This window comes from Manihot esculenta, chromosome 4 (assembly GCF_001659605.2).
Source record: "Manihot esculenta cultivar AM560-2 chromosome 4, M.esculenta_v8, whole genome shotgun sequence".
In the NCBI taxonomy this organism is placed as follows: Eukaryota; Viridiplantae; Streptophyta; class Magnoliopsida; order Malpighiales; family Euphorbiaceae; genus Manihot; species Manihot esculenta.
In genome coordinates, this window is record NC_035164.2 from 1627835 (window position 1) to 1641111 (window position 13277).

Genomic DNA, 13277 nt, shown 5'->3' on the forward strand with positions numbered 1-13277 from the left:
TTAATTAACTGCACTATATTAATAACAATATTTTATTTCTTAAATATCTATAATTATATTATAATGAAAAAAAAAATCAACTATTTTTATTCAAATTTATAATTATAACTATCAATTTTTATAATTTTGCCTAATTTAAGGTGTAACTTTCTAAATTTTTTGTTTATCATAACAAGTTTAAAAGGTTATACATAACTTTTTTAAATCAAAAGAAAATGCATTTTTTAATTTTATTCATTCACTTCGGAGTCGTTCTAAACAGATCCATTAAAAAAAATTTGAATATTAATAGATTTAATTTAGTATCCACACACGTGGCAAGTTCTCATTTGTAAATTTCCTTTGGACCATATAGCAATGAAGCGACTTTCCTCTGAATGTCCAAAGCATGTCTCCTTCTATATGTAAAGATAATAATTAATTAAAACAAGCAATGCGTCTTTCTGGGTGTGGTGTTTTTTGTAAATATCCTTTGTCAGAATGTCCAATTTGACATATGCAATAGAAACAATTAGAGAAGATTTTGGCACGACGAGTTAAAGGAAGCTATTGTTTTCAGCAGTCACATGGACAGTAATATTCCCAAAAGCCAACGTTAGATGTCGTGAGCTGTAGGAAAATGAGAAGAAAGAATATAAATTGTTTGAGTTTGAATGCTTGCTTTGGATCCCATTTTCATATTTAATATTTCAATTCTTTGAGTTGTTGACATTTACTCTGCTGCTTCTTCATTCGAAAATGCATGCATATAATTCCAAATTTTCTTCGTTGTTTTCTCCTTCTCCTCCTCTCCATTGCACTAACGCTTGCCGCCAGTTAACGGCTAGAATTTAATTACGGGATACATATATATATTGTTTTACATATTTTTATTTTAAAATTTTTTTTATTTTATAATATTATATTGTTAGTAAATAATGATAATATAAAAATATTAATATTTAAATAAATAATTATTATGAATTAATATTTTTAAGAAATAAATATAAAAATATAATGTGATTTTATTTATTTTAATTGATTGAATTTATATTAAAATTATATTTTATAATATAATTTTTACGTAAATATTTTTAATAATATTTAAAAATTATTATTATTTTCATGTTAATATTTTTTTAATAATATTTAAAATTTATTATCATTTATAAAGAATAAAATATTATGAATTGTTATAAAAAATTGATGAAATCATAATACACTTTTAAAAAAATTACATTTTAAAAAATATATTAAAATATTTTTAACATTTTAAAAAATGTACTAATTATTTCTTCCATTAATTACTATTTAATTTTTATAATTTAAAAAAATCATTAATCGGTGTTTAAATTTCTAAAACCTCCATTAATTAGTTTCTCGGTACAGAAATATTTTATATTTTTTTTAATATTTAACTATTAAAATTAATAAAAAAATTAATTAATAAAACTTTAAAATATTAAAAAAATTTTAATGTATTTTTTAAAATAAATAAATTAACTAATAAATTTTTTTATAATATAAAAATTAAATAATAATTTTTTTATATTTTTAATATTTTCGTATTTAATTAATTACAAGTTGCTGAAAAAGAAATCTTATATTCATTCTTTAGAAAATGCATTATTAGAAACTTAGAATAGGCATCCAAGAAATTAAAACTGATTAATATTTGGTGAATTATGAAAAGGATATTGACGAATAGAATATTAAATAAAAAAATTAATTTATAAAACTAGATAAAATTATTTTGGATTGTATTGTTTAATATATTATTATTAAATTCTCTTCCTTTATTATGCCGATACAAACCATTATAATTTATCACGAGATCCTCATTTTTTTTTTTGAGAAAAAGAAAGAGTTTATAATTAGTTTAAAATGATTCTATTGAATTTAAACTTATTAAATATATACATTATTTTTATTAAATATAAATATTTTAAATCTCTAAATGTAAATATTATTTCGCTCTTTAAATTTAAATGTTACGATGCGTCATTATTAAAAAATTAAGTGAAAAGTAAAGGCAGAATTTCATGGGCCACAGTTTTAGAAAAGGACAATACGTATGTAAGATTTGATGGGCCATACCATCATTGGCAAAAGCCTGTCTTTGGGTCAGCCTCAACATTAAACGAGGCCTTCGTCCAAAAATGTAAAAATTTTAAATCTAATTTTCAAAGTTCAGACTATAATTAAGGTCTCGAGAAGTTAAAAAAAAATACCGATTAAATAAGCTGAATATATCAATTTTATGAGAATTTAATATTTTTTACCTAACTTAATCCCAACCAAATAAGATTTAAGTTTTTTTTTATTATTTTTATTATAAAAAATTAATTAGATTTCCTCAAAAATTTTAACCAATATTATTTGATTAAAATGACACAAAAAAAACAGAAAGACGAATATTCTTATTAAAATTCTTCCAATATTAAAAAGTGTGTTTATAATAGCCAAGGAGGCTATTTATAATAAAAAAAATTATAATATATAAAATTATAAAAATATCTATAAAAATAATTAAAATATAAAATTAATTTCTAAACCATAAAATTTTCATATCGAACTTTATAATAAATTTATAGCCGTCGTCACACTTTTAAAAATCATCCATTTTGAAATTTTCTTTCTGAAAAGTTATCGTGGATTTCTATCAAAAATCGATAATAAAAATTAGATTCAATTTAAATCTGTTGTAAAATTATTAGACTATAATTTAGTGAGGAGTTTTAAGCTATCTATTAGGATGGATGCTAGATATTGTTAATGATTATGGTAACCCTTAACAGTTCTGGTGAAGGGAGCTATAACCACCATTTCTCAAGGCTACGGTATTATTGGTATTTTTCCTTTTTAGCTGGTTCAATCTTTACCTTTTATATTTCTGTTCACTGGTTGTATATACTCATATCCAATTTATTTCCTCTTAAATCTTCTAGCTTAATGGTGGACCCCCTTTTTTACTTTAATGGAGATCTTGCATATAATAGAATGTGTTTAAAGATGTGACTTTATATAATATAATATAATGTAATAATAATAATAATAATTTTTAGAAGAATTTTATATCTCGACATTTCTCTGTTAGTCTGGTGTCTCTTTGATAGAAGCTTTGCATTAATTTTTTATTTTTTTTTAAATATAAATTTTATATCATGTTTTTCTCTTAAATTATAAATTTTATATCGTACTACAAAAGCGCACGTCACATATCATTTTATCTAAAATATCCATTAAATTTGAATAATTTTTTAATTTTTTTAAAAAATATATATTTTATGTCGTGTTTTAAACATACACGCAATAGATCATCCTGTTTAGAATACCTATCAAATGTTTATAAATTTTTTTAATTTTTTTTAAAAATATATTTTATGTCACATTTTTAAAGTGTACGCGATAGATTATCTTATCTAAAATATCTACCAAATACAAGTAATATTTTTTATTTTTTTAATTTTATTTAAAAAATATGTCTTATACTGCGTTTCAAAAGCGTTTCAAAAGGGTGCGCAATAAATCATTTATCGTTATTGAGTTAACTCTACTAGCTCTTTTTTACAAACCCTTTTTCTCTTTTTTTTTTTATTTAAAAAATATATGTCTTATGTTGCGCTTCAAAATTGTGGGCAACATATAATTGATAGAGAACTGATCAGACTCCATCAAAAATTTTAACCAATAACGTTTGGTTAAAATAAATTAAAATGAGATGCTAAAAGTAAAAAAAAAAGTTTTATTAAAAAGATTGAAAAGTATCTCAAGTAGCAAAAAAAAATACTATTTATAATAGAAAAAATTTTAATATATAAAATTATAAAAATATTTAAAAAAATTAATTAAAATATAAAATTGATTTTTAAATAGTTAAATTTTTGTCTCAAATTTTGCGACCAAGTCTCTGGCTCTCGTTATATTTTTAAAAGTCGTGCGTGTCAAAATTTTCTCTTCGAAAAGTTATTGTGGACCTCCATCAGATATCGGCAGTAAGAATTAGATTCGATCCAAATCTATCATAAAAACTAAGATTAATGGCTCTGTATTATCATCCTATTTAGAATATCTACAAAATGCAAGTAATATTTTTTAATTTTTTATTTTTTAAAAAACATATATTTTATATCACGTTTTAAAAACGCACAAAACAAATCATCTATTTTTGTTGACTTAACTCTACTCGCTCTTTTTTTACAAACAATTTTTCTTTTTTTTATTTTAAATAAAATATATCTTATACTGCGATTTAAAAATACACGGATAAATCATTCTGTCTAGAATATTTGCCAAATACAAATAATATTTTTTATTTTATTTAAAAATATGTCTTATACCACGTTTTAAAGGCACACACAATAATCATCTATCTTTATTAATTTAACTCTACTCGCAATTTTTTTATAATCATCTATTTTTTTTATTTAAAAATTATATTAATCATTCTATTTAGAATATATGTTAAATGTGAATAATATTTTTTTTATTTTTAAATAAATGTATATTTTATACCGCAATTCAAAAATACGTGCAACAAATCATCTATTTTTATTAATTTAACTTTAATTCGCTTTTTTTATAAAATACTTATTTTTTTATTTTGTAAATGTTTTTTTACATTTTTTTCATAAAAATTCCAATAAATGTTATGAAAAATAATAGTAAAATTGAAAATATTTATCACGTTAACTTTTTTATAATAATTACGTGATTAATTATTGGAAATAGTATAATTGCACCTCATTATTAATCAATTAAAAAGCTAATAATAGATCTGCCATTAACCCCGAAGTCTGATGGTGATGTACGTCTCTAGAGGTGGACGCGTGGAGGAGATGGTGTCTAGACCTTTATATATATATATATATATATATATATATATATATATATATAAAAGGAAATAAACTCGAATGGAATAATGATTAATAAGAAAATAAATTAATATTTTTCATCAACTAAATTATCAGATAGAATGATCAATGGTATTTAAATGAATGATTTAATATAGAATCGAGCGTTGGATTTTCGTTTATAAAGTAAATTATCCATTGAAGTATTTTATTCCTCATTTAATTTATCTGGTATACTTAATAATATTGATATAAAGAACATTAGAAAATTAAGAAAAGTAAAACTCAAAAGCTCAATAGTAAAATATTTATGATTCAAGAATTCGAATGAGTTATATTACAGTCGGCTTCATACTATAGCCCTAAATAAAAGGTAATGAAATAATCATTATTTTACTAAAACTCAATAAATAAATTCTAAATCGTATTAAGATAACATTACGGATAAACTATATAAATAGACAACTTTCAAGTATATGTAATTTATCTTATTATTTTATCTTTCACTAAATACGCTTTTGATCATTTGACTTACTTAAATATTAAAGGTTTTGCCTATCAAATCATTCGATATTCTTATTATTTTATATATTCATACTCGAATAAAGAATCGGTGAAGTATCATTGGTGCCGTCTGTGGAAAAAGTTTTCTCATAGAAATATGAATTTTGTGATTATTTATCTCGGTTTTATTCTTTAGGTGATTTTTGATTTCTCACCCTTATTCGCACAACAATGGATAACAATGGTACCATCAAAGTAGGCAACAACAGGAACTTCACAAGTATGGGAGAGTGTTCTACAGATGAATTTTTTATGCGAGAACAACTTTTAGAAAAATTGAGAATACTAACGGAACTCTTGAAAAATGAGAAGGAGATGGCATTACTGTAAAGGACCCATGGTATCCATAGTAAGGAGAATAAGAATGATACATGGGAGAGGACAGCACAAAATCGTGAAATCACTGGGACGAAAACTAGAAACCTTGAAGGCTGGCATCTGGAGGTAAGATTGATGAATGCTGTAAGGAGAATTCAAAAGGAGCACCGGGACAATAACTTTGGAATTGGAGATGTTTCTCCCTTCTCTGCTGAGATACTAGCCCAATCATTTCCAGACAAATTTAAACTACCGTCTTTGGATAAATATGATGGAAAGACTGACCCACGTAGCCAATTGGCTAACTTTCGTACAATCATGCTCCTCTAGAACGTCAACAATACGATCTTATGCAGGGTGTTTTCTTCTACTCTCACGGGATTGGCTCAAAAGTGGTATCAACACCTTCGGCTAACTCCATTCATGACTTCAAGGAATTAGTTTATGCCTTTAAGCAATGATTCTTCACATGTATCCCCCTAAGAAATTATCTTCTGACCTTCAGAAAATAAGGCAAGCGAAGTATGAGTGTAATATCCGGCGAGACGCCGGCATCGAAATTCTGACTTTCTGGCAGAATCTCCGTTGGAATCTGGAATTCGAGGATGTCGGAGGTTCTTTAAGGGTAAGAGAAAGGTTTTCAAAAGGTTTCTAAGTGTTTTATGGTTTTGAATGCAAAGGAATTGGGTTTTGAAAGGGAAAAGACCAAGGGGACAAATTGCAGGTTCGGCCGCCGAAGGTGAAGTTCGGCTGCCGAACGTTGCATGGTTTTGCATGCAGCTTAGGCCGCCGAAGGAGAGGCGGTTGGGCCACCTATAAAAGCCCCGTTGACCGGAAATGGAGTGTGTTTCACTCTCTTTTCGTGCAAGGGTAGGTTCATGCTCTCCTTGGGTTGTTTTCATGATGTTTCTTCAAATCTTTCAAGGCTTTCATGAGTTTTCTCCTTGTTTTGAAGAGTTGTGAGCTTTGAGCAAGATTTTGAAGCTTGGAGACTTGTGGAGCTTGGATCTCCATATCTTCACGTTTGGGGTCACACCAACTCTTGTTCTTCAAGAGGTAAGTGTAGATCCTTAGGTTTTATGAAGTTTTAAGTGAGTTTTATAGAGGTTTATGGGTAGAGATGCATGTTAGGGTAAAGTGAGTTTTTGGTTGATTTGTGGTCAAAGCATGTATATGTGTTTAGATGTGTTGTTTATTGGGGTTTTAAGTTAGTTTTGGACCCCTTGGTGCCTATACTTGAGTATATGCAGGTTGTGGAAGTGTGGTTGGCATGTTTTGGGTGTTGGAAGGTTTGGGTGGCTTGTTTGTGCATGAAGCTGAGTTCTGGATGAACTCAAGTTCGGCCGCCGAAGCAAGGTTCGGCCGCCGAACTCCTTAGGAAGGCTGTTTTGGCCGCCTAACCTTGCCCCTGAAAGATGGGACTTTCGTCTCTGGAGGGAAGGTTCGGCCGCCGAACATGCCGCCGAAGGTTGGTGACTTTCGACTCTGGAAGGTCTTTCAGCCCCCGAACCTTGCCCCCGAAAGTTTAGACTTTCGGATCTGGAAGGGACTTTCGGCCGCCGAAGGTGCCGCCGAAAGTACCCGAGTTTCGTCTGTAGAGAGAGGGTTCGGCCGCTGAAGGTACCGCCGAAGATGCCCTGTCCAGCTTTTCTTTGCTTGTTTTCCATGCATGCTTAAGGAGATTTTAGGGGGTTTTTGAGGAGTTGTTTATGAGTTATTTAGAGTGTGTTTGGCACCTCATTCGAGTCCACCTGTGTAGGATCGGACTCGAGGGACCGAGGAGGCCATCAGTGTTAGCTGTTGCAGAGTCAGTCCAGCGTCTGCCAGAGGTGAGTATAACTAAACTTAATGTTTTAAATTGAGAAATTAAATGCTTTTAGCATGTTTCATGCACCATGAGTATGCAATAGGATGATTGCATTAGTAGTCACGAATATAATGCATTGCATTATTTATTGATGATGTGGATGGACCAAGGCGACCTCAATAGCCCACGATCTGTTAAGTAAGGAAAGACCTGTGTGAGCTCCCTAGGGGGGGCCGGGCGCTGACAGAGGGAGTTTTGAGGTCATGTCCAATCCGAGATGTGAAATGTTTATACTGTGACGCATTTCATGAAAACATGTTATTAATGAACTGTTTTCATTATTTCTACTCACTGGGCTTTTTAGCTCATCCCTCTCCCCTAACCCTAGTTTTGCAGGGCCAGAGTTAGCTATGGGAAGTCAGAGTTAGCAGAGTTATGAGTACGAGTTGGCCATGGATATGTGTATATACTAGTGTAGTGGACATGATGTAAATTAAAGGATTAGTATGTAATGTATAGAGATATAATGTCATGTAATGGATAGAGTTGTGCTTTGCCCTAGTGTATGATTAATCCCTTGTTATGCATGATCTTTATTGAATGCTTTATGTTTAAAGATGAGAAATGTTGAACCAAGGCTGACTTGTGAAATGCTGACCCTATGAGAGTGGGTTCTATGTTTTCAGACATAGTGCATGCAGGTCGAGCCTGGTAAGGGAAAGGAAAGTTTTTCAGTTTTTATGAAAATGTTTGATCATGTATGGGATTTATCAGGTACATAGAGTTCAGGTTAGGCTTGCTACGGGTCCCGGCGGTCTTAAGCCGATCTGGATCCTAGCGCCGGTAGCAATTCGGGCCGTTACAGAGGGGTATCGGATTCCGGGCTGTTACAATGAGTCCCTTAGAAACTATGTGGACAGATTCAATATGGAGGCAATTTAGATAGACAACTTGAATCATTAAACGGCCTGCAAACTAATTAAAAAGGGGTGCCATAACACAAGGTTTATGGAGTCTTTAATCAAAAGTTCAGCTAGAGACTATCACCAGTTGATGGAAAGGGCTTAAAAATACATTCACCTAGACGATGAAAAGCAAGCCCAGAAAGTAGAGAAAAGAAATAAAAAGAAGTTCCTTAATAGAAGGAGTGTGCCTAGCTATTAAGTTGTCAGACTTGAACGGGAAGGCTATTCCAAGATCATGGAACATCGCTAATCTCAAGAAATTTTATCAATAGTCAGTTTATTCTATTGAGTATTGTTATTGTTTTGTTTCAATTCAAATTTGTGCAAAGATTGGAATATTTCCTTACTAAATAAAAGAATGAGTTTTTCAAGGACAACAGTTTTTTAGGCACCATGTTGTCCTACCATTTATTTTGGCATCAGACGATGTAAGAGTGCATTTTCAGGCAAATTACTTGTCTACTTAAGCGTTGTAAGAGCGCCTCTAGGTAATGTAAGAGCATCGTTTCACGCAACTATTTGTCATTTAGGCAATGTAAGAGTGCCTATAGACAATGTAAGAGTCCCCTCTTAGGCAACCACTCGTCCCCCTTCGGCGACGTAAAAGCGCCCTTTAAAGCAATCACTTGCCCACTTAGGCGATATAAGAGCGCCTCCAAGCAGCATAAGAGCGCCCTATCAAGCAACCACTTACCCACTTAGGCGACGTAAGAACGCTCTTAAGCGACGTAAGAACACTCTTAAGCGATGTAAGAGCGCCCTCATCAACAACTAACATTATGATACTATGGCAGCATGACACCATGGTAACATGGTACCAGATCTTATAAAAGTCAAGCCACTAGTGCAATGGGAAAATAAATCAGGCAACCAATTGTCCTTTAGGCGTTGTGAGTGCCTTCAATAATTGATACCATGACAGCATGATACCAGAGTAGCATAGTACTAGATCTTATCAACGGTAAGCCACCGGATCAATGGAGAAATAAGTCAGGCAACCAATTGCCCCTTAGGTATTGTGAGTGCCCTAATAAGTAATTGATACCATTGCACTGATATCATAGCAGCATGGCACCAAATCTTATCAATGTTAAGCCACAAGACCAGTGCCCTCATCAGCAACTACTACCATGGCGGCATGGTAGTATGGTATCATGGCAGTATGGTACCAGATCTTATTAACATTAATACACTAGAGCAGTGGGAAAATAAGTCAGACAACCATTTATCCCTTAAGCGTTGCGAGCACCTTTGTAAGCAACTACTACCATAGCAACATAGCAGTATGATACTAAATCTTATTAACGTCAAGCCACTAGAGCGATGAGGAAATAAATTAGACAACTAATTAGATATTGTGAGCACCTTCGTGCAACTGATATCATGGCAGTATGGTAACAGAACTTATCAACATCAAGCCATCAGAGCAGTGGGGAAATAGGTCAGGCAACTAATTGCCCCAAAAGAGACCTTTGATCACCAAGGAACGGGTTAGGTCTTGCTGATTAGTAGCAAAAGTTTTCAGTATTATATTCATCTACATTTTTCTAGTAGTTGGGCCTCGAAGTTGTAGTTTTATTTTTAAAAAAATTATGTTTCAAAAATTTATTAATTAATTTTTATTAATTTCATCATTAAGTATTTTAATATTTAATTTTTATAATTTATTAATAAACCTTTTAAATTTTTATAAATTTTATTAATTAATTTTGAACATTTATTTAACAACGAAAATTAATATAAAAGTGAATTAGTAAACTTTTTAAAATATAAAAAATATTTTAATATATTTTATAAAATTAAAAAATTAACTAATAAATTTTTTCAAATTATAAAAATTAAATAATAAATTTTCCACTTATTTATATTATCTTTAAGCCTTTAAAGCCTCCATTGTATGCTTCTGAGCTTCTGTATATCTTATTTAGAACAATAAATATTTTTATTTTTAACAGAAAAAGATAAATTAAAAAAAATTAATTAAAATTTTTATTTTTAAATAATAAAAAATTTTCTTAAATGTAACAGATAAAGTTGATTAAAATTAGTGATTAATTGTGTTATCACTAGAGAGTGCTTCACTTCAATTTAATATAATTATATTTATAAATCATGTAATAATTTCCCTGATGAGTTTATTTAGAGATGGGGAAAATGACATGTCAGCTACAACTTTTAAAAATAATAACAATAAGCAACCACACTTAATTTTTAACAATAAGAAAATTATTTTTTTAAAAAAAAAATTACATTAAAAGTGACTGTAATGTTTTTTATTTTATTAATTAAAATGTAATTATATTAATTATTATTTTTCACTTTCTTCAATTCGTATCATCAATTCTTCTAGTAATTATCGTTAATATTTCTTTTTTTTTTAAAACAATCAAAATCCATACCAATAATAAGGAAAAATTAATTTCTTTTGAAAAAAAATAAAGAAATATATAAATTAAAAAGGCTAAAAGCATAGAAAGAGGTGAAGGGTCTTATCAACTCATATCTTTCGAGCTAAAAAAATCTCAAATTCCTAGGCAAAATTTGGAATTTAATACACCAAAGCACTGGCTTTTATCAAACTCAGTTATATATCCATTCAATTTAAAATTAATATATTAAAATTATAATAAATTTTATTTACAATATAATAAAATCTACCTATCTATAAATATAATAGTTTAATTATAATTAATAAAAAAAAATTTTATTTAAAATTTTAAAATAAAAATGGCAACAGAGTGAATATTCTCGAATCCAATCAAATTTTAATAAAATAAATTTAAATAATTATAATCAAATTTAAAATAAATTTAAATTTAAAAAATAATATTTATTACTTATTTAAATTTTTTAAAAAATACCCATTATAGGATCAGATTCGAATGTTATATATAAAATATTTACTATTTTAATTTATTTATATAAATAATTAATTTAATATAAAAAATATATTTTATAATAATATTTATAATTTTTTTATATATTTTTATTTAAAAATTAAAATTTAAATATTTTTAAAAAATATTAAATTTTTTAAATAAAAATTATTAATAAAAAATATTTTTATATAAATTATTAATTAAAATATATAAAGCTAAATAAATTTAAATTTTATTTAGATAATAATTAAATTTATAATGAATTCGAATAAATTAAATTACTTTTAAACGAATTCAAAACAAATGGAAATATTATTAATATAAATTAAATTTAAATTTAAATACTCTAATTTTGACGAATATTCAATCCGTCCTACTCCAAAAACCTCATGGACCATCTTATAATTTTCTCACAACAAGTATACAAATAATTTTTATAACCACAAATTTTTTAATAATATTTCCTTAGTTTCAGAAAAGTATGTTTTTTTTTTACTTTATAATTAAAATAATAAAATTTAGTGTAAAAATAAAAAAGAGATAAATTCATATTAAAATAATAAATATAAAATATCTAAATCATTTCGTCTCTATTATAGATATATCTAAGTTTGCATACAGATTCTAAACTAGCCTTCTGGACCCATCTCTCCTGGAGCATCACTCTCTCCATCCCCTCACCGCCCTTCTTATCCTCCTCCATCACCACCACCGCCATCACCATTACTCAAGCTCTCTCTGTGTCTTAACCCATCAGAGACGCGTGGCTTTTGTTGCTACTTCTCAGCCTTCAATAAAATCTCACGGCGGCAAACTACGAGTGTCATTGGACATGTCTTTCCACCCCCTGAACAGCACGCATAACTCCTCCAACTCTGCCTCACCACCACCTCCACCATCGCCTCCGCCGCAGTCATCATCGTTGGAACCACAATATTCTCATCCTCCCTTTGATTCTTCTATGGCCTTAACAATTCTTGTCCTTTTAACAGCTCTCTTTTTCATGGGCTTCTTCTCCATCTACCTCCGGAAGTTCTCCACCGACCCAACGCCGGACTTATCCTCTCACCGGGGCAATCACCCACGTATACCATCAAGGGCTGTGTCCCGTTCAGCTAAAGGACTGGACCCACAAGTTATCAGGTCGTTGCCGGTGTATGCTTATTACCATGGGGAAGCAAGGTACCAACTCGATTGCGCAATTTGCCTGGGCGAGTTTGAAGAGAAAGAGACCGTCAAAGTAATACCACACTGTAAGCACGTGTTCCACCAGGATTGTATTGACATGTGGCTTAAAATGCACGTGACTTGTCCAGTTTGCAGAGGTGATCGGTTTTTTGATGTGCCGGTTTGAGATCAACAGTGAGAATGTTGTATACGTGTATAGATATAGGCGGGACAGTGTGGGAGGATAACTGATAGCTGAACAATTAGCTGTACAATTTAGGTTTGTGGTACGTGTGATTTGGCACGTGTAAATACGCAACTATTTATTATATATTGAATTTTTTTTTTTCAGAATTTTAGAAAATAATTAAGACTGCCTTTGACCTTCTCCATCAGCAACTATTATATATTTAGACAATTTCTTACCGCGTCTTTCTATAGCATTTAAAGTCCTTGTTACGCCTAATGCAAACCGTTATATCATCTAATTCAAATCGTTAGTCCAGTTTCAGCGTAATGCTTTATGGGTCCTGAACCTTTTTTTTTTCTTTTTGTCTGCAGAAGAAACAATGATGGTATTTCTTTTTTTTCAGAATTTTTTCAGGTAGAAAAAATAATTACAGTAATGACCATAGAGACGTCGTATAACCATTGTACAACATCTCAGGAAAAAGCTGCCTTCAACAATTATCTTGGGGGCAATGCTAATATGATTCTTCCACCCAAAATCTTTATTCACATTAAA

The 13277-nt window shown here is 29.6% G+C and overlaps 1 protein-coding gene across 1 annotated transcript; it reads left to right on the forward strand.

Moving 5' to 3' along the window:
- Positions 1-11993: 11993 nt before the first annotated feature.
- Positions 11994-12948, forward strand: LOC110613207 (RING-H2 finger protein ATL57; the record flags this gene model as incomplete). Its single annotated transcript, XM_021754230.2, has 1 exon — positions 11994-12948. A coding segment is annotated over one exon (726 nt), but the record flags the coding sequence as incomplete, so codon positions are not given.
- Between the last annotated feature and the right edge of the window lie 329 nt (positions 12949-13277).